Raw genomic sequence first — 25,055 nt, forward strand, 5'->3', positions numbered from 1 at the left:
GACCGCCTTCTGTGCCCCTCACAATGACGCCTACCGTGACCCCGCCTCCCACCTGCGGGCGGCCCCGCCTTCATCCCGCCGCGGCCCCGCCTCGCACCTGCCGTGGCCCTGCCTCCATCCGGCCGCGGCTCCGCCTCCCACCCGCCGTGGCCCCGCCTCCCTCTCGCGTAGCTTTTCCCGGAACCGAGCCCTCCCCCCGCCCATGCGGAGCCGCGGCCGCCGGCACCGCCCCCTCCTTGCGCCCGCGTGCCGCAGCCCGCGCCGCTTGTCGCCGCCGCGCGCCTCCGCCGTCCGGCGCCGCTGCCGCCGCCGCGCTCGCTGGCTGGCCCGGTGCGGGCGCCGGACCCCCGCCGCCGAAGAGAATCAGCAGCGCCGTCGCCACCACTTCGGCCCGGGCCCGGGCCCCGGCCCCGCCCCGGGCCCCGGCCCCAGCCCCCTGTCCGGTCGGGCGATGAAGTGTCACTACGAGGCGCTAGGGGTGCGGCGCGACGCCAGCGAAGAGGAGCTCAAGAAGGCCTATCGGAAGCTGGCCCTGAAATGGCACCCGGGTAACTACTCCGCAACCCCCGCAGCCCTCGCAAAAGCCCATCCACCCTTCCCACCCTTCCCACTCTTCCCACCCTTCTCACCCTTCTCACCCTTCTCACCCTTCTCCCCGGAATAACTCCGAGACCCTGGCCAGTCTCGACCTACCGAACCTGTAACTTCCCTCGTCCTGGAGACCGGCCCGGTCCCCGCCAGGTGCCCCTGCGCAGTGCTCCTCTCGCTGGGCGTCCGCTCCGCGCCTCAGTGGATGCATCCCTCTACCCTAGGCTTCGCTGGAGCCCCCAGCACCCCGTCCCCTCCCAGGCGCCCCCACCCCACCCGACGCTTCCCGCGAGGCCACCTGATGGGAAGGACAACATTGTACCGACTTCACCCGCTCCTCCCACCCCTTCGCCAACACCACCGAAGGAGGAGTCGTGGGTTCTCTGGCTTGTCCCTTGCTGGAGTCCCGGCCGCTCAGCTAGCTGGATTTTAACTTCATCACGGAGTCCCAGCTACCCACGTGTAATTTATGGACCCTTATTGAAATTTAGACAAACTAGTAAAATGTCTTTTAAATAGCTGTGCCTTTTTTTTTTTTTTTTTTCCCTCTCCAAGTAAGCTGTTGAAGTACAAACCCTGTACTCCACTTCGGATGTTCTGCAGATTGAGTTTTAATTGGGTGTCTTCCCTAGTGAAGTTTGTATGTGTACTTAGAAGTATGTTTCCTTTGGATGTTTTATTTGGTGGTAGTTCAGGCCTGTGTGACCTTTGTGAAGTAATCTGATCTTACAGACTGGGAAACTAAGGCTGTAGTCGAATGTCAGCTTTTTGAGGTTTATAAGAGGTTTACACATTAGCACTAATCAGTAAGCGCATTTATAGAGTCTCCAGTACATGCAGGTCACCATAGTAAGATTCTGAAATGCTAAGAGACTTCAAGAGTGTTGCTGGGAAAATATGCCCTACACCAGGAAAAGGCAGCTACAAGTGCAAACCAAACAGCAGAACATACACAATTGGTAGTTGGATTGATAGAACAACTTACAAATGCCCCAGGGATTCAGGGGAGGGAGTTTTCACTGTGTCTTGAGAGGCAGCGAGGCTTCCCGTTGGCACAGAAGCCTGGATTTTAGCTGGATCCTAAAGGAATGGAATTGGGAAAAGTGAACTTAACAGTAGAGGGAAAAGGAAGAGCATCATGGTGGACAGAAGATGGCCCAGGGGATGGTTTGAACGAAGGCAGTGTTTCCTGGAAATCTGAAAATATGGATTGGGAGAAGAGCTGAAAGAAGGGCCTGGGACTCAGAGTCGGAAGGTAATGTCTGTAGGTGATGGAACAAGAAATCAAGGTATGGGTTTGTTACTTAAAGTGGTAATGATTACCCACAGAGGAGCTAAACATGTGTATTGGAAAGGAAGAAGTAAGCTAAACGTTTGTTACAGCAGGAAGTCAGTAGCTATATCCAAAATTAGTAAATACAAAAACAGCATAGAAACATATTCTTAGAGTAATAGAGGTTGTCATCAGAAATTGAATTAGGAATTAGAAGGAAGTTAGGAATTCCTTGACTCTCTGGCTGGGAAAGTGTGAGAAAGGATTAATGCTTGTGACCCAATACATACATTTTGATGACAGTGTTCCGATGTTTTTGAGAAGTAGTTTTAAGATTAGATTGTAAAGGGTCTTGAATGTTAGGCTAAGGACTGTGAAATTTGTTTTTCTGATAATGGAGGGTTGAAGCTGATTTTATTAAGATATCTTGAGGAGGTACTGTGATGGGAACTGAGTGGATTAAAGAGAGACAGAAGTCCGTTAGAGTCCACCGTGACAAATAGGGGCCCAAGCCAGGTTGGGGATCAGTGTGAGGGAAGGGCAGGGCTGGGTCGAAGAGATGCTGTAAAGGAAAAATGACCAGATTTGGTGATTAATTGGAAATCAGTGCAAGGAAGAAGTATGCAAATGTTATTAAAAACATCAGTTAACTATTTTGAAACCAAACCAATTAGTAACTAAATGTGAATATCTTCTCTGAATGCCATCATAAGTCATAGCATCCTAAATATCTCTTGGTTTGAAGATGCTTATACCTTTAAAGGATACATACTCTTCCAGGAGATACATGATTCTGATATACTTTGCTGTGCTGGCTTGTTAATTTGTTCAGTTCGTCACTCGGCAAATGTTTAATTTCATTCTATGAGCAAGGTCCCATGTTAGATGTTTCTGAAGTTGATGTATGGACTTTTCTTCAAAGAATGATTTGTACCTCAAGGTGAAAGGCTGCTCATTTTTCATTGTTAAAGGTAATTTCTTCTGTTTTTTTTTTTTTTTTTTTTTTTTTAATCAACTGAAAATAATTCTCAGGGTGAACAGTACTGCCTAGTGAAGGGAAGGCTTTTATCAGATGACTGCCCTGAGCACTTTACTGTGTAAATGAGACAGGAATGGTCCCTGCCTTCTGCCGGCACGTATAGTCTTCAAGGAGTCACAGGAAAACAGGCAATTTCAGTCTGGTGAGATAAGAGCCATATGAGAGCAAATAGAAGATGCTTATCAGCACACATACATGACCTGGACTAAGTTTGTTATGGGTGGGATAGATGTTCATCTCTGAAGAAGGGACTTCTAAGGTGAGACCTAACACCAGAAAGCAGGGAATACAGGTGGAGGGAGGCAAGACAAAGCATGGCAGAGTGCAGGAAGGGAAAAGACATAAGCATGGCCAGGTGGCCAGCAGCCAGGTCTTGGAGGTTGGGGTAAACTGGATTAGGCAGATTGGATTTTCACCACAGGGCATTGGGAAGCCACTGAAGAGTTGGAAGCAGGGGTTTTTGTTTTTCGAGCATCTCTCTGGCTGTTATGGAGAGAGTACATTGGAGCAGGCAAGACTGGAGGTAGGGAGACCAGAAGGTCAAGGTACATTGAAGACCCATGGTGATGATGGGACCTGGGGATGGAATTTGAGCCAAGTGCCAGAATTCTCAGTGAGTTAAGTGGAGGAGGGGTTGAGAGATGCTTGGACAGTGAGAAGGGGAAGAAGGTGGGTGGTGGCCAATGAATAGTCTGGAAGGAATGCTAGTTTGCCCTCGGGGATGAGCAAAGGACCAGAGGCCAGGAACCAGGAGGATGCGGCTCCAGCACCAGCCCTGCCCTGTGAGGGCTGCAGCTGAAGGGGCCGAGAGGGAAGCCTACGGGGAAGTGGTGTTTTAAGGGAGCCTGGCCTCCGTCAAGGCAGGACGTAAAAGGCTCAATCCATGAAATCTTCCGGAAGGCACTGTAAAAATGTTTAGGAGGGAATAGAAGAGAGTGTCAGGGGATCAGGAGAAAAGCACAAAGAATAGTGTGAGAATGTCTTTTAAACTTTTTCAGCTGGATTTGCAATGCCTGTGGCCTTTGCATGTGGCTAGTAATAAATGTGGGCTTTCTGTTTCTTTATTATTGCTTTTTAACTTACTGCATTTTTTATTTTAGATCCCAGTTTAACATGGTCAACCCTTTCAGGTATATTTAAGTGAAATAAAAAGCCATATGACAGACTGAAAAAAATATTTAAGAAAGATGCTTCAGTAAGGGGTTAGATCTTATTTTCAGCTGGTGCATTGACGGACTTCATGTGTTTAAAAGCTTGAGCTTTCTCCACATTTCTTTGGGGGAGGAAGGAAGGGAGTGGGAAGAAACGGGACAACAAAGTACAGTACTGATTAAAAGGTGAAGAAGAACCACCCACTTACCTCCCCCAGTCACCTTTTTTGTTTTATGTGGGAAGGTTTATTTGCTGGCATTTTCTGCCACCCCTCTGTAATTTGGACTGTGCTTTTTTATTTATCTGACAAAAAGTTTATGAATGATTTGATGAAGATGTAGAAATCATGAGCGTTTTTAGCTGGACTCTCCCCTTGAAGGCAGATCAGGACTGTGTTGAGCTGCGTGTGACGGGAGGCTGGCTGCAGTAACTAAACCAAGTAGTTTTGTTTTTCTCACCTAGCAAGGAATCCACCGGTGGCCCAGCTTGGTAGCCCCGGCTGCTTGATGAAACCTTCAAAGACCTGCTCCAGGGTCCTGACCAGAAGGCTTGAGCGCTCGCACCAAGTATAAGCAATTAAGCCTCAAAGATAGTTTGTTGCTCTCTCGCCTCGCGGAGAGGTGCTGAAACAGGCAGGCTGCCATGGAGCAGTTCTCCTCCACCGGGTCCATGGACTCTGCTCAGCCGCTCGTAGGTGGGCCCTCACTTGCTGTCCAGGGTGGCAGTTGGGGATCCCAGAGAGCAGAGTGGAGGAGGACAGGAGAGAGCAGGGACAGAGAGTGCCTGCCAGTTGCCTTTCAAGGAAGACTTTTAAAAGCTGTCATAGAGCACTTTTACACGTGTTCAACGACAGCTTAGTCATGGTCCTGGCCCCAGCTTCAAAGGAGACTGAGAAATGGAGTTTTTATTACAGGACCAGATGCCCACCACAAAATCAGGGTTCACTTGTTACTGGGAGAAGGGGATGAACTAGCAGTCTCTGTCTCAATCCTCAGCATCACCTGTAGGCCTTATACCCTGGCTTTGGGCTGGGTTAAGGGCAAAAAGTGAATGCCACCAAAGCCCATTCGTTTCATGGGGAAAATAAAACCTTTCCTGGGAAGTTTCAATTGGTAGGCATGTGTTTATATCTCCTTGGCTAAACCTGGGTCACCCGATATCCCCAACCTCAAGAAATTCTGGGGCGGTGAATTCTTTAACTGGGTACTTTACCACTGTGAACAAAATCAGGGTTTTGTTAGAAGATGAGACTAGATATGGGGTAGACGACTAGTAGTATCTTTCGCAGAGTGGTAATCAAAATTTAAAATAATTACAACAGGGCACTGAGTGTCCTGTGTTACCTAAAACCTGATGCAGCAGGGCCACAACAAAACAGAATTTGGTAGTACAGTAAAGCCTTAGCTTGTGAGCATAATTTGTTCTGGAAACATGCTTGTAATCCAAAGCACTCCTATATTAAAGCGAATTTCAGAAACCATTGGTTCAGTTGTGTTCATGTGACCTTTGGCATCATGTGCTACTTGTATTGCAAGACATCACTCGTTTGTCAAGTTAAAATGTACTAGAAATTTTTTCTCATCTTGTGGAACACTCGCAGAACGAGTTACTTGCCATCCAAGGTTTTATTGTGTTCATTGGAAATAACAGAAAACCTAGCTGCAGTGGCTTACAAAAAATTAAGAAGGTTCTCTCTCTCTCTCTCTCTCTCACTCACTCACTCACTCTCTCACTCTCTCACTCTCTCACTGCGAGAAGGCTTGGAGGTAGGTTCCTGCTGGCATTGTTTCAGTGGTTCATGTTTCGGTGGTCTCAAGATGGCTGCTGAAGCACCAAACATCATGTCCACATGCAAGGAAAGAAAATACACTAATAGACTTCTGCTGTCATCTCATTGGTCGGAACTGTGTCATAGGGCCATTCTAGCCGCAAGGGAGGCTGGGAAAGTAAGTACTTTCGCTTATCCAGCCTCCACAGTAGAGGCTGCAAGAGGAAAGGGGAGAGGTGTTGGACGATCTAGCATTTAGTGCCTGCCACAGAACGGATTAAGAGCTTTATCTGAGTGGGTTTTGTTTTTTTTTTTAAGTTTATTTATTTATTTTGAGAGATTGTGTGTGTGTGAGAGAGAGAGAGAAAGAGAGTATGAGTGAGGGTGGGGCAGAGAGGGAGAGAGAGAATCCCAGCATGGAGCCTGATGCCAGCCTGACTCAGGCTCAATCTCCTGAACCTTGAGATCATGACCTGAACCAAAATTAAAAGTCAGACGTTTAACGGACTGAGCCACCCAGGCGCCTCTTGAGCTATATCTGAATTTTAAAAAGTCCATTATATAGTTAGTTGGCTTATCAGTAATATGCAAAAGACTTGCAACTTTGTTAGCTGTAAATTCAGCATGAGGTAATGATGTCACTGAAGGTTAATGCAATGAGCTGTAGTGATTAAAAGTAGAGTGTGAAGAAAAGGAGTAATGACTGGCTCCTTGATTATTGGTGCCTGTCTTCAACTGCATCGGAGGTAGGGGATTGTGGTGTGCCCTAAGAAATGGGAATATTTCGTGCAGGGAGAAGGTTGACTATGAGATGACCGTTGGCTGTCTTCAGATGGACTACGCTGTGGAAAGGGATTTAGACTTGCATCATATTACTTTTCATTTATAGTTAGGCTGCAGGGATGGAGATTTTTTTTCTTTTCTTCCAATTTAACGGGGCCGTGATTCTAAAATAATATGGAAAACTTTTTATGTTAAAGTATCTTTGGGGTGAATGGGTGGCTCAGTTGGTTAAGTGTCTGACTCTTGGTTTGGGCTCAGGTTATGATCTCATAGTTCATGAGTTTGAGCCCCTCGTAGAGCTCTGTGCTGACAGCATGGAGCCTGCTTGAGAGTCTCTCTCTCTCTGCCCCTCCCCTGCTTGCACCCACATGCTCTCCCTCAAAATAAATAAGTAAACATTTTTTAAAAAGTATCTTAAGAGCCATGGCAAATTGGTGCATTTGAGAAAGTATCGTCAGTGATAGTTGAGCAGAATATCACCTGAAGGACTGGGCACCAGTGTGATGGTACCTAAAAAGAGGAGGCAGGATGTCCTTGAAGGTCTTATTATTCTAAGGCTGCAAGATTCATCGTAGGGAGTATGTTTCTATCACACTTTTCCTCCAGTCTTAGAGGGCAAGTATTGAGTTGTAGCTTACGAAATTTTGGAATGCTTCATAGTAGATTCAAACATTTAACTTCCTAAGCATATCACTGATCTGTTACTACATAACAAATTACCAAAAACTTAGGGCTTAAAACAACAGACACAGCAAACATGTTCATCATGGACTCAGTTTCTGAGGTTCAGAGTGTGGGAATGGCTTAGCTAGTGGTTTTGGCTCAGGGTTTCTCATGAGGTCATATCTTCAGTGGGAAAACCCACTTTCAATCTCACATGGTATTGGCACGCCTCCTTTCCTTGCTGGCTACGGGCCACAGGCCTCCATTCTCCACGTGGGCCACCTGAGTGTCCTCATGCTGTGGCATCCGGCTACTCCCAGAGTGACCCAAGACAGAGCAAGAGTCCAAGATGGAAACTGCAGTCTTTTTTAAACTAATCTCAGAAGTAACTTACCATGCTGTCATCCTTTCTTCTGCCCACTGTTGGTCACACAGACCATCCCTGGTGACCTGTGAGGGGACTACACAGGGTGTGAATGCCAGGAGCTGGGCCCTTGGGGGCCGTCTTACAAGCTGGCCACCTCCCTGAGGCAAAGATGTTCCCTGAATTCTGTAGTTAAGGAAGCACAGCTAAGGGAAGAATAATTAATATATATATTTTAAAGCTTTATGAGGTTTATTTTGATATATGTTGATGAGAAAGAAAAACAGTGTGAAGAGTAAACATAATACTAAGTAAGTTGTCTATAACTGGTTTGATATATATGTTTTGCTTTTTCTGAAAATGTGTACTAGTCAGGGTTTTCTGCTGGTGGCTATCCAGTTTGAGTACTCAGGGATGCACCACGGCTGAGGGGAAAGCATGAAATTTCCACTCAAGTAGATACTTCTCACAGATTCTGATTATCAACTCTCACCCAGGTCTCTTGGCCTTTCCCTGGTTGTTTTCCTTTGTTTTGTACACGCCTCATCTGTTTATGACATTTGTGATGAAAGAGGTCCCTTTCAGATACTGTCCTCTACTTGTTTGATGTCTAAATATCTGCGACTTTATTTTCACAGATAAGAATCTGGATAATGCCGCAGAAGCAGCTGAACAATTTAAGTTAATCCAAGCAGCGTATGACGTGTTGAGTGACCCTCAGGAAAGAGCATGGTGAGTGTCACACTGTCCCTCCTATCTTCGTGTGTTTTCTTGGAAGGAGTGATCAGTAGAGGATTTAAAAAATACATCACATATAGACGTGGACGTTAGATGTTTCGGTGTGTTCTGAGGCGTCTCTCAGCTATTCGTTATATAAAATGTAGTATTAAGGTTGAAGGAACCTTAGAGGTGATTCATTTTATGGGTGATGGGACAAAGTTTGGCAATATTAAACGGATTTAACTTTGATACCGGTGACGTAACTTCTCATTAAATGGGATCTCTTTGGTGTATGACAAACTTACTGGTGTTGGACAAGCATATTGACTTGTCCTTAAAAAACACATACGTGTCAATGCAAGAATTGCAAGGCTTCTCTAAGAACTACTTCATATGAAGAAATTGAGTTAAGCTACTACATCTATGATGGATACTTTTACTTATGCTGACCTGATACAAGAATTTTTAAAGTCGAGTTTTCAGATCCTTGATGAACTCTTTCCTACAAAGGAATAGGTTTTAAGCCCCGACGTAACTGTGTAAGAGCCTGCTGTTACGAAGAGCACCTGGGGGTTGGGTGCTGTTGTGGGAGTCTTCTTTGTGTTAAAAAACGTACAGCACACGGCTGGCTGTCAGGGAGAAAGGCTGTAAAGAAAAATCGTCACAAATTGTCTTTTATATAAAAATCAGAGAGAATCCTACATGTTTCTCCTCCCTAAGAATTTGGAGATCTGGCCTTAGAGAATGCTTAAATTCTTTCCTGACTTCCTTGGCTCTGTGCTCTTCTCCTTGTCCTAAGGACTCTCTTGTCCTTTCTTCTGAAGCCCTTGTCTATTAACAGTCTTGCTGCCTGCAGGCCTGGCTGCACTGTGGCTGGGAGCACAGCCCTTCGGGTGCAGGAGGCCTGAGCTTTGCTACTTATTGGGTTTGTGATGATGGACAGCAAGTTATTAAATATCGCTGAGCTTCAATTTCCTCTTCTATCTTTAGGGGTAAGAACTAACGTTACAGAGTTATCATAAAGAGTGATTGTGTGTGTGTGAAGCTCCTAGACTGTTTACATAACCCTACAAAGAGTCTTGTTCTGGTCGATGTTGGTGGTAGATCTGATCACGAATGTATAAGGAGTCTATAGAGCAGGTTATGTCCAGTGCTGACTTCAGTAAAATGCAGCTGCTTTTCTGGGAGTGTCCTGGGAATTCCCTGGCTTGTTAAATTCCATCGTTCGGATGGACTAGTACTGTGTAATGCCGCGGCATATTAGAAGTTGCAGTCATAGTTTTAATCAGCAGTTTTGTGAAAGATTATTCTTTTCATGTTGATATTTAAAAAATTTTTTTTCAGTTGTAGACTGGACATAATAAAATGTATAATAATAATAATATTTGGTCTATTTCAGAGTAAGGAGTCCTTCTGAATTCTTACTCAGCACTCACTGATGATGCTAATTTGTTTTGTTTGTTTAGGTATGATAATCATAGAGAGGCTCTACTGAAAGGTGGGCTTGATGGAGAATATCAAGATGACAGCTTAGATTTGCTTCACTATTTCACTGTTACCTGTTACTCTGGTTATGGAGATGATGAAAAGGTAAGATAAGTGAACTCACTCTTAATTTTGTATCAAGCACAAGACTTTCAAACATAAAGAGAATTCCCTTTGTTTTTTTGAAGCGTATTTATTTTGAGAGAGACACGTGCATGAGTGGGGGAGGGGCAGAGAGAGTGGGAGACAGAATCCCAAGCAGGCTCCACACTGTCAGCTCAGAGTCCTGCGTGGGGCTCAGACCCATGAACTACGAGATTCATGACCTGAGCCGAGACCAAGAGTCGGACACTTAACTGACTGAGCCACCCATGCGTCCCACAAAGAGAATTCTTAAAATTATAACAGGTGAAGCAGTGTTCATTTTGGAAACTGAAAACACATTGGCTTCATATTTAAACTGTCAGCATATGAAAACCTCCAGTTGAAACCTAAATGTTCTTGCGGTGACAAAGCTCGGGTCTGTAATTCCTTAACATTAAAGGTTTTCATGTTACATTTAATTTTTTAATTTTTTTTTAATGTTTATTTATTTTTGAGACAGAGACAGAGCATGAACGGGGGAGGGGCAGAGAGAGAGGGAGACACAGAATCGGAAGCAGGCTCCAGGCTCTGAGCTGTCAGCGCAGAGCCCGACATGGGGCTTGAACTCACGGACCGTGAGATCGTGACCTGAGCCGAAGTCGGACGCCCAACTGACTGAGCCACCCAGGCGTCCTTTCATGTTACATTTTAAAATCTTATTCTGTGGATAAAGAAATTGTGGTTTATATACACAATGGAATACTACGTGGCAATGAGAAAGAATGAAATATGGCCTTTTGTAGCAACGTGGATGGAACTGGAGAGTGTGATGCTAAGTGAAATAAGCCATACAGAGAAAGACAGATACCATATGGTTTCACTCTTATGTGAATCCTGAGAAACTTAACAGAAACCCATGGGGGAGGGGAAGGATAAAAAAAAAAAAAGAGGTTAGAGTGGGAGACAGCCAAAGCATAAGAGACTGTTAAAAACTGAGAACAAACTGAGGGTCGATGGGGGGTGGGAGGGAGGGGAGGGTGGGGGATGGGTATTGAGGAGGGCACCTTTTGGGATGAGCACTGGGTGTTGTATGGAAACCAATTTGACAATAAATTTCATATATTGGAAAAAATAAATAAAATACACAAATAAAAAAATAAAAAAATAAAATCTTACTCTGTGATCAGACAGAAAAGTGATAAGAATTTGTGTTTCTGCTACTGTTTTTTTAGGGCTTTTATACAGTGTATCGTAACGTTTTTGAAATGATTGCGAAGGAAGAACGAGAATCCGTGTTAGAAGAGGATATGGAGGATTTCCCAACTTTTGGAGACTCTCAGAGTGACTATGACACGGTAAAAGAAGATTGCATTGCCATTTTATAATTAGCATTTTATTAGTGTCTCCCCCCGCCTCTATTTAAAAAGACTGGTTCCTAGTTCTGGGTCCTGTGCTGTAACTTTCTTCCTCTCTCCTTCTGGAGGGGCTTTCAGCTCCCTCACAGCCTCTGTTTTTACTTTTCCCTGTTTATTGAGCGTGGTCCCATCCCATTAATTGCCTCCTTCAGTTTGTTCTGGAGAGGGATTTATTCTGTAAAGCCTTAAAAGGATTGTCTTCTCCATGGATTAGTAGTGATACTATGTATATGAAAAAGATGTTTTGTGTCACTGATTTTTGCTGCCTCACTGAAGGAAAAAATCTTACACCACAGCATTTGACTTGTTTTCTTTGTCTCTAGGTAGTCCATCCTTTCTACGCTTATTGGCAGAGTTTCTGCACTCAAAAGAACTTTGCTTGGAAGGAAGAATATGATACACGACAAGCTTCAAACCGCTGGGAGAAGCGAGCCATGGAAAAAGAAAACAAAAAGATCCGCGACAAAGCAAGGAAGGAGAAGAACGAGCTTGTGCGCCAGCTGGTAGCTTTCATCCGGAAGAGAGATAAAAGAGTGCAGGCGCATCGGAAACTCGTGGAGGAACAGAACGCGGAGAAGGCGCGGAAGGCCGAGGAGATGAGGCGGCAGCAGAAGCTAAAGCAGGCCAAGTACGGGATGCGGGATGCGTGGCGGGGCCCTTTCCAGGTAGAGGTGTGGGGCCAGACCTGACGGGTGCTTTCCAGGGGGAGAGGGGGCCAGATCGTCATCCTGGCTTCGTCTTGTTTTTTTAAATCCTGGTGTTGACAGTTTTTCATCTACCATGAAAATGTATTTCTTTTGAATCCCTTTATTCTTCAGATCCTTTGCAGACACTTGTGAGATGTAATGATAGTGACTGTTAATTTGAATTCTTGCTCCGTGCAAGGCCCTGTTCTAAGCTCTTTTCTCACAGCAGATCTGCAAAGTAGGTTCTGGTTTTGATCCTCGTTCCTTTGAGGGAGCGAGGCAGAGAGGTCCAGGATCCCGTAGCCGGGAAGTCACACAGGCAGGAATTGGCCCCGAGAAGCCTGTGCAGGGCCCTGGCTTTGCACCCCACTGCAATGCTGTGTCTGTCGGTGTACTCCAGATATGTAGTTCATTCTCGTGCCTGTAAAGTTTGAGTTAGCGTGAGAGCATCGGGTCCAGAGCATTCTTCTAAAAATTACTCACTTCTTCAATTCTACCCACCCCACGCTTCATCTTTGGAAAATTAGCACTTTACTTGACACTTAGAATTTCAAAGTACCTCAAGACTTTTAATAAGTTGCTAAGAGTTCTAGGTTTCAAAGCCCATCATCTAATAAGCAGTTTGAATCACATAAGCACATAACAGACAGATCAGTGACTTTGCCCCCGCTGGAACTAAGCCCAGGTTTTAAAAGTGTGGAAGCGCTGACGGCTTGGGAGGAAGGAGCTCTAGGGGATGGATTGTCAGCCCAAAGAGCAAGTCGAACCGTGTGCAGACCTGCTTCTGAGTGAGAGACTATGCTGTGTGTCTAGACTGGCTGGCCAGTACAAGGAACAGAGCTGGATGACCACGGCCGACCTGGAGAGGGAGCTCAAGGAGATGGAGGCGCGCTACGAGAAGGAGTTTGGAGACGGCTCAGCCGAAGATGAAATGGAGGGGCCTGAGCTCAGAGACGGGCACGATGGTAACTTCATTCGTTAAGAAACTTTAGAAAGTAAATGTTTTTATGCGCGGATGAAAGGAGAACAGATGCAAACCTGGAGACCTCGGAGTTCCAGTCAGCTGTGGCTGGTGTTTTCATGCCTGTCTGCTTTTTAAGCAGAGCTGGAAATCCGGACTTTTATGTCACGTCTTCCAGTTTTTAAAGGTGGCAGATGATTCAGATGAAAAACAGTCCAGTATAGGCCAAGCAAAGGTAGTCCACTGAAGTAGTCCGATCCCTATAATTTGATTAGTAAACTCTTTTCTGGCCATGTTTTGAACAGTTTGTGCTTCTGACTGCATACATGATCTGCCAAGTGGGCACAGTGACAGGTGTGACTGCTGGTTACTTAAAAACTGCAGGGAAGCTCGCAGTAGGTCAAGTTTTAACATCAACTCTTCCCAGAAAAACTAATGTTGTACAGGAGCCTCTGTGAGCTATATAAATTCTTCCTCTCATTTCTCACTTTGTTGAGGGTCTCCCCCTGGTGTGCTGTAGTGTGTCATTTCTGTGCCTCTCTCGTTACAGCACAAGGGACGGGACTGCCGTGAAAGGCAAGGTTAGGCCTTGTTGAGAGTACCTGACCTTCCGCATGGTCTCTAGCTGCTCCACGAGAAATAATGTGGAATGATCTACACACAGCTTAGTCAGTTTCACCTTACCTACACGTGGGTAGCCCAAATGATAAAATGGTGGATTTTTATTTACTCAAAATGATCAGGAAATGAAATGTTTTATTAATGACTTAGAAGTAGTATGTGTGAAAGTCTCTTGAAAATTGTAAAGCAGTCTATAAACGTGAGGTGGCATGATTAGGTAGAATTATATAATTTTTGAAGTGCTTTTATATACAAGAGTGTGCTTGATCCCCACACAATACCCTTTAAATGTACGTTTTGCTCATAAAATGATAGCAGTTTTACTGAAGCGGAAACTAAGACTGAGAAGCTAGGACATAGGCCTGAGAACATATGGCCATTTTTAGATCCAGATTTTGACTTCAAATCCAACAATCTTTATTAAATATTTGATTAATCAAAGGTTATTTCATTTACACGATATATTGAAAGGGTACAGGGAATTGGACAATAATACTATTTGCTAAATGTTAATATTAGGATGTGTTTTGATCATTTATGATTTCAGTGAGAATGTCCTTCAAAATCATATTCACATCACCTATATATAAAGAATCAAAACGTAGACTGTAGAAGAGTACCTTGGGATCTTTATTGATCTCATTGCATTTATTGATCATTTGAGTACCTTGGGATCATTTATTGATCTCAGTGGCAGTCAACTTACTTGTTTTATTCCTTATAAAGATAGATTATGAGATTTTTCAAAGACTTTGAACTCAGTGTTTTAGTTGCTTAGATTTTGCGAACTGTATTGGTAGTAATTATTTGTTGTAAAAAAGCCCTAAGCTTATGAAAAAACAGAGTGTAAGGACGTGCTAAAGTTTACATGTAATATGCTATTTTATGACCAGCCTGTCAAATAATGATGGAGTGTTACAAGCTTAAGTTTATTGAAGCAGTTAAGAGTAGGTTACAATTATAAATGTGTTTGCATCAAATCTTGCTCAAGAAGTAAACTAAAAAACCTTTGTTGAAAAAACTTCTTTGTGGTAAAACCATGAAAGCGGCATTTGGTTTTCTGAACTTAGCTCATACTGAGAACTTTGAGAAGATTTTGAGTCTTTTCAGTGTATTTGTGAGAAGGACTTGAAAGATAAAATGGTTTATTTGGAAGCCTTCCCTTATAATTCAGGGCTGCTTTTAAAAGGTAATCAAATCCTAGGCACCTGGGTGGCTCAGTAGTTAAGCATCTGACCTCGACTCGAGTCATGATCTCACGGTTGGTGAATTCGAGCTCCGCTTTGGGTGAGCTTGTGCCCGGTGAGCTTGTGCCCGGCTTTGGGTTAAAAAAAAATAATAACATGAGCCCCAGGTGAGCTCTGCTTCTTTCTCTTTCCCTCCCTCCCAATCTCTCTCTCCCCCCCCTCCCTCCTTCCCTCTCTCTGTCCCCCCCACCCCTTCTTTACCCCTCCCCTGCCTTTTGTGGGATTCTCTCTCTCTACCGTCTCTTGCACCCTCTAAATAAATAAATAGACAGTTAGATAGATAGATAGATAGATAATAATCAAATGCTAGTAACATTGTTTGTTTTGTCTCCAGAAATGCAGTTTCTAATTTGTGTGTGATGTTAGATTGTTACTAAAGAGATGTTTTAGATCTGTGTTCTACTCAGCCAGGATTCTTACTGCCGGCTTCCCTCTTGTAGGTAGAGACAGTGATGAGGTCGAGGATGCTGAGCTGTACGATGACCTTTACTGCCCAGCGTGTGACAAATCTTTCAAGACGGAAAAGGCGTACGTTTAATATCTTTAAACTCCCCTTTTCTTCTAAGGGTGAAGTGTAACTCTGAAAGTCCTAAAGAGAAAGTGCTTGTAGCAGTTGGACACCAGCCCTCCCATGTCTTCTTGGGGGGTTTCTGTCTAACAGAGGAGGAAGAAGGATCTGTACCAGCAGTTAAGCGTGTTGTACTGATTCTCATGCATGCCAGTATTCCTGTGTAATAGCTGCTTTTTAAAACATCGATGCATCTCCAGAAAGAAATGTTGCTTGTTGTGACAAAGAAGGCATAGTCACACGGACAACCAGAAGCTAATCTAGACCAAAGCTAATCTCTGCTGTTGCAGGCAGACTCCCTTCCCGCCCTCACGCTCCTGTGCGGGCCATTGCTGCCAACGTAGGAACGTGTCCTGCCTAGACCATATCTGCTGAAGCGGAAGGACTCTGCCTTTGGGGAACAGCGAGGAAAAGAGAAATGTTTGAAAGGATTCGATTATAAAGGGCAGGGGGGGGACCAGGGCAGAAAATGAAAGTAGAGGCAGCAAGGGACAAAGAAACAAAACACACGCAGTGAAGGAGACAGGAGACGAAAGGATGGCAGTGGTGCTGTGGGGTCATCAAGGGAGTTGGTGTGTAACCCCGAGGGAAGGGAGAAATGGTGGAGTGGCGAGAGAAGTGGCAAGGGCAGGAGAGTTAGAAACAAGCAAGAAGACAAAAGCAGCAGTGAGGAGATTTGGAAAATTATTTTTTTAAACAGATTTTTTAAAATAATTTTTTTAAGTTTATTTTGAGAGTGAGAGCGAGCACATGGAAGGGGCAGAGAGAGGGGGAGAGAGAGAATCCCAAGTAGGCTGGGTGCTGTCAGCACAGAGCCCGACGTGGGGCTCGAACTCACAAACCGTGAGATGATGACCTGAGCCAAAATCAAGAATCGAACGCATAACTGACTGAGCCACCCTAAAAAGTTATTTTTCACTCGGAAATAATGTCAAACTTACAGGCAAGTCACAAGAATAGATACAGAGCACCCAATTCACCTGTTGCTAACATTTTGCCCCATTTGCTTTAACGATTCTCTTCCTCCCTCCCTCCCTTTCTCCCTTTCTCTCCCCCCTCCTCCCTTCCCCACTCTACACACACAGGTTTTGCCTGACTAATTTGAGAGCAGGTTACATCCATTACATCCATAATGCTCTTTTACCTTTCAGTACTTCAGTATATGTTCCTTAAGAATAAGTATATTCTGTTACGTGATCACAGTACAGCTGTCAACTTCAGGAAGTTTGTAACATTGATATTGCTTCCCTCTCCTTTACTGGCCTGTACTCCACTTTCAGCAGTAGATCTGTGTTAGTGTCCTGTACAGTTTCTTTTCTACTTCAGCACAGAATCCAGTTTAGGATCATGTGTTGCATTTATTTAGTTAGTCTTGTTTAATCTGGGCCAGTTCCTTTGTCTATGCCATTGTTACTCCAGTATACTGGCCCTTTAAAATATTTTTTTATTAGAGTAGTTATCCTTTTGAGTTTGTCTGTCTCCTCATGATTAGTTTCAAGTTGTGTATCTCCAGCTGGAATACCACATAGACATGTTGTGTTGCTCTCAGGGTTTCCTTTCTGGAGGCATATGATGTCTGTCTAACCTTCCTTGTGGTAATGATTTTGATCACCCAGTCCAGGCATTGTCTAATTTTTACTCTGTAGAGTTAGTGTATTTTTCCCTTGCAATAGATTTTACCTTATAGGATGTTTATCTGAGATACTTTAAAGTAGGCAAGTATCTGAGCACCTGGGTGGCTCACTTGGTTGAGTGACTTCAGCTAAAGTCATGATCTCATGGTTCATGAGTTCGAGCCTGCGTCGGTCTCTGCAGACACTGAAGAGCCTGCTCGGGATTCTGTCTCCCTCTTCCTGCCCCTCCCCCACTCTCACACACTCTCTCTCAAAAATAACCGATTAAAGTTAGGCAAATATATTGCTCCTCATCACAATTTTCTAGATTTGGCATTCATTGATGATTGTACCTTGTACCAGTTGCCACCGTAATGGTCCCAAAAGGGGGCTTTTCTGGTACCAGTGCTCCTGCTATATTATTAGTCCTCATTTGGTCTTCTGCTATAAATAAGAGCCTTGCCTTTCCTCTGTCTGTCTATTATCAGTATGAATTTGTGAATTTTTTTCAATGTTTTATAATTTATTACTGTACTTTTCATGCTCAAACTTTTCCAGATATGGTTAGTGAGAGTTCCTTCAAGGTGGCTCCTTGAAGAACATCCCGGGCGTTCTTTTGAGCACTTACCTTCTGGTACAAGATGGTCCAACTTCTCCAAGGAAACATGGTCTGAAGGAAAATTTTAGTGGAGAGGAAGAGTAGCAACTCAAACTAGAAAACCACAACTCTGAACAAATGAGATGAAGTTGATAGTGACATAGTTTCCCACTTTTCTTGTTCATCTAACAACTCGGTACTTCAGTGTTGTCAACTCAGTTTTGTGAAGTGTTACTTAGTGGTCCACAGATGCACTGAAAGAGACGCGGCTCGTGGAGTTTTAGGCAGAGGAGGACAGGTGTGTGTGAATTCACACTTAGGATGGTAGGAGTGAGGAGGGAGAGCCCTCTGGAGGAGGTGAAAGACAGTTACTGATAAAAGCAAAAGGAGGTGAACTACTCTTGTACTTCAAGCCTTCACGTCATAACCCAAGGGGCCTTCCTTTTTAAGTTGAATGTCGTCCTATAATTTCCCAGGATCTCTCGAAGCCCACAGCACACTCTGGAACGTGTCAGCGCTTGGCAGATACTCGGTGATTAGGAGGAAATGGTGGAGAAGACTTGAATCTTAAGGACTGGAAAATTAAAATAATAGAATTTGACCCCCCCCCCCCAAAAAAAAATTTTTTTTTGAAGAAAATCTGTAGATGGAAGGACAGCTGGAGGGGAAATACTGGATACAGGGAAAAACAACCACTGCCTGACAGGTCCTGACACGGTCTTTCTGGTTCTCTCTCTGGTATCACCAATAGTTTGCTTACTTGGAAAAATAAATTTTAACATGGTTGTACGTATTCAGCCACATGTTTGGGCACATGTGACTTCTCTTGCAGTTACTTACAACAGATTGTTATTTCAGGATGAGGAATCATGAAAAATCAAAGAAGCATCGGGAAATGGTTGCCTTGTTAAAGCAACAGTTGGAGGAGGAGGAAGAAAATTTCTCAGGACCTCAAACTGATGAAAATCCGTTGAATGCCAATTCTGAAGACGATCTAGAAGATGCACCAAAACAAAAGTACTTCTAAAAATGTTATTAAACATACTTATAATGTTAGAGATGAGATTGCACTTAAATGCTATCTTATCTGAAAGAAGTTATTCTGTTATGCTAATATTTTCCACATGTTTTTCTACTTAAGGGAACTTACAAAATTGAAATGGGTAAAGCATGATGTCAAGAATAGTTTGTATAGAATTTTTTGACCATTAAAAGCAGTTTTATACCTAGGTAATTGACATGTTAATTACTGTCAGTGGAACCACTGTTACAATTTTCTAAAATGATAATATGAATGTTTTCTTTTTAATATCTTATAGTATTAAATACTTTTAGTATTTTACTTCTCTCTGTATCAGTAGTGTTGTAGTATTTTTTTTTTTTTTTCATTTAGCAGGTAGTCACAGAGTTAAGTATTTGATGTTTTGATTTGTATTTGTTCACAGGCTTTCTAAAAAACAGAAGAAAAAGAAACAGAAACCAGCACAGGTATGTTGAAAAGTTTTATTGAATATCAAATTTAAAGATAGAGTGCTTTTGTTTACTCAGTAGAGTCTGCTTTAAGGAGAGGGACTTTCAGTATAATTTTGTTGGTTATAAAATGGTTTGAAGGGAATTGAAAATATTTTCTTTTGTCATCCCTTTTTCTCCATTAATATGCATGTAGCTAATTTACTTAATTTCTGTGTCAGTGTGTTTTAAAATTTGTCAAGTGGAATTAATTCCCTAATAGTAATTAGCTGAGTGATCATATTTAAAAAATATTGGGACGTGTGATGACTGGGTTTTTAGATGAGGACAACAATTAAAACCAGAAATATGTGAAAATCTGAGGTTTGGTTATTGTATATCTAAGTTTCTTTTTCTGACAACATAAGTGGAATTTTGTAAAAGGAATATTTGGTTAGACATGTGTAATGATTGTGATTCTTGAAAAAATGTTTCTTAATACTATTCAGAAATTTAAATCATTTAAATATTTCACACCTGACATCTAAATCCAATCTCTCTTAGGAATATTTTTAAATTGTGGCACCTGAGTGGCTTAGTCGGTTAAGTGTCAGACTCTTGATTTTGGCTCACGTCATAATCTCATGGTCATGAGATTGAGTCCTGCATTGGGCTTGGAGCTGACAGAGTGGAGCCTGCTTGGGATTCTCTTTCTCCCTCTCTGCCCCTTCCTCACTCTCACTTTCAGATAAACATTTTAAAAATATTTTAAAATAAAAGGTTATTATGTTGTTACATATGTGTAACAGTCCTAGGGATGTATAAAAAGAGGGCTTGTCCATTTTACTAAGGATACTTGGTGGGTCTAAAGGGAATAGAATTGATTCCTATGCTATTTTAATATAATCTAATTCTATTAGTTTATATTAGGTTTTAAACGTTATAGTTCTTTTTGAAAACTGAAAATATTTTCTAATACGTATTTTTTAAATGTTTATTTATTTTGAGAGAGAGAGAGAGCATGCATGAGTGCTAGCGGGGGAGGGGCAGAGAGAGGATCCCAAGGCTCTGCACTGGCAGTGCAGAGCCCGATGTGGGGCTTAAACTCAATAACTGTGAGATCATGACTTGAGCCCAAATCAAGAGTCAAGTGCTTAACCAACTGAGCCACCCAGGCGCCCCAGAAGCTAAAAATATTTTTAAGAAAACTTAGTTAACAAAACTTTAATTTGGCTTATCTATTTAAATGGTAATATGTTTGAAAATTTTTGTTTTATGTTCCAAAAATGATACGTGACATGTGAATTAATCACTGTTAAAATTTGTGACTTGGAACTTTTCCTTCAATTATAAAACCACATAGCAAGTTGTATGTTCCTTCATAAAATGACTCATCTTCCACCCAAAGATTACAGTTATTAGAACACTTCCTCTGGCCTTTGTGTGTGCCAAAACTACTAGAATAAGGACAAAACAAGAGGGATTTATACCTAAGCCAAACCTACCTTGTCTTGAATCATGAAGGCTAAGTCCTATAGATTGCCGTAATAGACACACGTATCTTTATATTCTTACCAATGGAAATGTTTTGTTTACTACCCCATTTTTCCTCTCCAAAGCTGTGTTTCTTTATACTAATACCTCGTGTTGATTTCTCATTCTATCAGGAAGAAAGCCCCAGTTCAGACTTAGTTTTATGTAGTATTTTTCCTGATGTTTTCGCAGTTCTTTCTGATGGGAGGGTAGCACAGAGACATGAACTGGTAGATTGAAGAGCAGGAGGCAGCAAATACAGAGAATCAGGAGGCGTCAGACTGGAAAAATTTTCTGTATGGTCAGAAAAAGAAAACAGCATGAGCCAACAAGATTGTGAAAGAAAACCCAGAAAACTGAGATTGAATGTGAACAAATGGCCCTGGCTGGCAGAAAGGAGGAATCCAAGTAACTTTTGAACACAGTACTCTGACACCCTCCATGAGACACGTTCTAAAGACAAAATTAACTACAAGATAAAAAAATCTTGAACTCCACTTAGTAGACATTTTGGTAGTAATATTATTACTAGAAATGTGTGACCTGAGTCTAATCATGAGGAAACAGGCAAAGCCAAACTGTGGGAACAAAGCAGCCATCCAATTGTCAACATCATGAAAGACCAAAAGAAAAGAAAAGAAAAAAGGAGGGCTCTGGTTCTAGAGTAAAGGAGATTAAAGAGATACGACAACTAAGCACAACATGTGGTCCTTGACTCTAGCCCCTGTTGGGGCTTACAAGGAAAGGACATTATTGGGTTGTGAATATGACTTATGTAGCAGATACCATCAGTGCTAAGGTCTTCAGTATGAAGAGGGTAGTGTGGAAATGTAGGAGCATGTTTTTGTTCTTACAAGATACGTGGTGAAGTGTCATGATATCTGCCTGCAACTTACTTTCATAGTTCTGGGGTGGGGGAAAGTGTGTGTTCAGAGACCCACAGGAAGGGATAGGGGAGAGCAAATGTGGCAAAATGTGGCCTCAAACCAGAACAACAAAAAAACACAATAGCAGGGGTGCCTGGGTGGCTCAGTCAAGTTAAGCGTCAGACTCTTGATTTCAGCTCAGGTCATGATCCCACTGTTTGTGACATGGAGCCCCACATGGGACTGTGCTGTCAGTGCAGGGCCTGCTTGGGATTTTCTCTCTCTCCCTCTCTTTCTCTCTGCCTCTCCCGCGATTGTGCGCACTCTCTCTCTCTCTGTATCAGTCAAGAATAAGGAAAAAACAAAGCACGGTTGCACTTAGTGAGGATATGTTTGCCAAGTTTTGTCTTTTTTTATAATGCTTATTTTGTTTTTTTTCTTCTTTCTTTTATAACTATAAAAGTAATAGTTGGGGCACCTGGGTGGCTCAGTCGGTTAAGTGTCTGACTCTTGATTTTGGCTCAGGTCATGATCTCACAGTCATGAGATCAAGCCCTACATGGGGCTTTGCTGGGTGTGGAGCCTGCTTAGTATTCTGTCTTCCTTTGCCCTTTCCCCACTTGCTTGCTCTCTCTGTCTCTCTCAAAAAAAAGTAATAGTTGCTCATTGCAGATCATCTGGATACCAGAAAACGATAAATATCCCTAATTCTGCCTATAGATATTATTTACTATTGAATTAAATTATAACCAGACATTATATACAATTTTCTCTTTTACATTTTTGCTAACAGGTTGTATTTTTCTACAAAATTGAATCGGTAACTTTGCAAACGTGATTTTTTAAGAGCTTCATCATTCCCTTCATATATTCAACCATTCACTTAATGAACATATGGATTGTTTCCAATTTTTTCCTAGTTTAATATTGCTGTAATGACCATTTGTGTTTTTTGTGTTGGTTTTTTTTTTTTAAGTTTATTTATTTATTTTGAGAGAGCACGAGCTGGGGAGGGGCAGAGAGAGAAGGAGAGAGAGAGAATCCCAGGCAGGCTCAGCACCGTCGGTTCAATCCCACGAACCATGAGATCATGACCTGAGCTGAAATCAAATCAGACGTTCAACTGACTGAGCAACCCCAGCATCCTTCACCCCTCATGTTTTAAATTGCTAGCTGTTTCTCCTTTTTATTTCCTGAAGATATACTCCTCCAGAGTGTACGGGACCTTATAATTGATTATAACTATTTGGCAACATAAGAAGCTGGGATTATTATTTATTTTGTAATGCATATATGTTTTACGACCTAGAATTATGATGATAATTTCAATGAAAATGGAACTGGAGAAGGAGTAAAAGTTGAGTCAGAAGATACCAACTTAAATCAAGACCATGCCAAAGAATTCGAATGTAGTCCCCAAGAAAACATCAGTGCCACTGAGACTGTTGAACGATGTGATGACCCTAAAAGTGAAGCTAAAAAGTAAGTCACGTTGATGGTGTTTTCTAATTAACGTTGGTAGTAAGAATGCCTTCTCATAGATCAGATAACATCCCGCCCGCAGTTACGAAGTAGATCATGTATATCCGTGACTTCCACGTTACCCAGACAGACAGGTGCAGCATGTGGGAAAGAGGATACTGGAGGAATGGGCTCACGGACATTTCAGCAATATGGCCCAAATCAGAAAGTCGCTTTGATCCAGTTTTCATCCTGTTGAGGTCTTATTTTGTCCCGAATCTGTAATACTTGGCACTCAAGTGAGAACAAGGCTCCTGATGAGGCCGCACCCCGCTTGCCTGCAGCATTGCTGACTGTGTCTTCATGCTCACGGTGGTCCTCCTGAGTCTGGCCCCACAGTGCAGGTCATTAGGATTTATACTGCAGCCTGGGGCCTTCCTGCTGGAAGGAGCCCTGGAATTTTGGTGCTGCACAAGGTCTTAGTGGCTGGTTCTTCTCAAGGGAGGAAGGTTCTTCTCAAGGGAGATAGCATACCTTGTCCTCCCCTTCCTGCCTTGTCTTTCTTCTCTCCATCCTCTGTTCCTCTAGAGCAGAGAAGTAATTTCTTATTCCTTGAGGAAAGATCTGAACAGTAAGTAGCCTCAGGTCCCTGTCTAGGACCATGAGAAAGGGTTCAATTGACCCAGTAAAGTGGGAGCCTGAGTTGCAAATGCTGAACACCAGAGCACCAGTGAAGGGGCGGTGAGTGCATTTGGGGGTTTAGGAATTCAGGGGGCGTCAGTGAGGGACACAGGACAGAGGCCTGGACTAGGGCTGTAGCTGTAGGAAAAGGAAGGAGAGGAACCACACAAACCGGTAAAGTGTTTCAGCTGTGTTTCAACTGATTTAAGTAAATTCGTTAGTGTTTGTGTCAACTTTTCACATCTTTTTTTTAATTAATTTTTTAAATTTAAATCCAAGTTACTTAACATATAGTGTAATAATGATTTCAAGAGTAGAATTTAGTGATTCATCACTTACTTACAATACCCAGTGCTCATCCCAACACGTGCCCTCCTTAATGCCCTTCACCCATTTAACCCATCTCCCCACCCAACACCCCTCCAGCAACCCTCAGTTCTTTGCATTTAAGTCTCTTATGATCTGTCTCTTCCCTTCCCCTGTGTTCATCTGTTTTGTTTCTTAAATTCCACATGTGAATGAAATCATGTGATGCTTGTCTTTGACTAATTTCGCTTAGCATCATACACTAATTCCATCCACATTGCTGCCAATGGCAAGATTTCCTTTTTTTTTTTTTTGATTGCCAAGTAGTATTCCATTGTATATGTATATACACCACATCTTTATTCATCAGTTGATGGACATTTGGGATCTTTCCGTACTTTGGCTGTTGTCAATAATGCTGCTATAAACATTGTGGTACATGTGCCCCTTCGAATCAGCACTCCTATATCCTTTGGATAAGTACCTAGTAGTGCAGTTGCTGGGTCGTAGGGTAGTTCTGTTTTTAATTTTTTGAGAAACCTCCACACTGTTTCCAGAGTGGCTGTACCAGGTTGGATTCCCACCAGCAGTGCAAAAGGGTTCCTCTTTCTACACATCCTCACCAACATCTGTTGTTGCCTGAGTTGTTAAATGTTAGCCATTTTAACAAATGTGAAGTGCTATGTCATTGTGGTTTTAATTTGTATTTTCCTGATGATGAGTGATGTTGAGCATTTTTTCATGTGTCCGTTAGTCATCTGGATGTCTTCTTTGGAAAAGTGTCTGTTCATGTCTTTTGCCCATTTCTTCACTGAATTATTTGATTTTTGGGTGTTGAGTTTGGTAAGTTCTTTATAGATTTTGGATCCTAACCCTTTATCTGATAAGTCATTTGCAAAAATCTTCTTCCATTCCATCGATGCCTTTTAGTTTTGCTGTTTTCTTTTGCTGTGCAGAAGCTTTTAAGCTTGATGAGATCCCAGTAGTTCATTTTTGATTTTGTTTCTCTTGCCTCTGGGGACGTGTTGAGTAAGAAGTTGCTGGAGCGCCTGGGTCGCTCAGTCGGTTAAGAAGTTGCTGAGGCCAAGGTCAAAGAGGTTGTTGCCTGGTTTCTTCTCTAGGATATAGATG

At 42.8% G+C, this 25,055-nt stretch overlaps 1 protein-coding gene across 2 annotated transcripts in view; it reads left to right on the forward strand.

Annotated features, from left to right (window-relative positions):
• Positions 1 to 259: 259 nt before the first annotated feature.
• Positions 260 to 25,055, forward strand: part of DNAJC21 (DnaJ heat shock protein family (Hsp40) member C21) — a 33,033-nt gene continuing 8,237 nt past the window's right edge. For both annotated transcript variants that reach the window (XR_008423681.1, XM_053906920.1), the window contains exons 1-10: positions 260 to 548; positions 8,269 to 8,362; positions 9,817 to 9,940; positions 11,152 to 11,274; positions 11,658 to 11,962; positions 12,834 to 12,985; positions 15,290 to 15,377; positions 18,487 to 18,645; positions 19,074 to 19,116; positions 22,786 to 22,958. Coding sequence is in view for 1 of the 2 variants with exons in the window: in XM_053906920.1 (XP_053762895.1) it covers positions 452 to 548; positions 8,269 to 8,362; positions 9,817 to 9,940; positions 11,152 to 11,274; positions 11,658 to 11,962; positions 12,834 to 12,985; positions 15,290 to 15,377; positions 18,487 to 18,645; positions 19,074 to 19,116; positions 22,786 to 22,958 (1,358 nt within the window). In the remaining variant the exon portion in view is untranslated. The remainder of the gene's footprint in view (positions 549 to 8,268; positions 8,363 to 9,816; positions 9,941 to 11,151; positions 11,275 to 11,657; positions 11,963 to 12,833; positions 12,986 to 15,289; positions 15,378 to 18,486; positions 18,646 to 19,073; positions 19,117 to 22,785; positions 22,959 to 25,055) is intronic.

The sequence above is a fragment of the Panthera pardus genome, unplaced genomic scaffold (genome assembly GCF_024362965.1).
Source record: "Panthera pardus isolate Hobbes unplaced genomic scaffold, ASM2436296v1 HiC_scaffold_2, whole genome shotgun sequence".
Taxonomy (NCBI): Eukaryota; Metazoa; Chordata; class Mammalia; order Carnivora; family Felidae; genus Panthera; species Panthera pardus.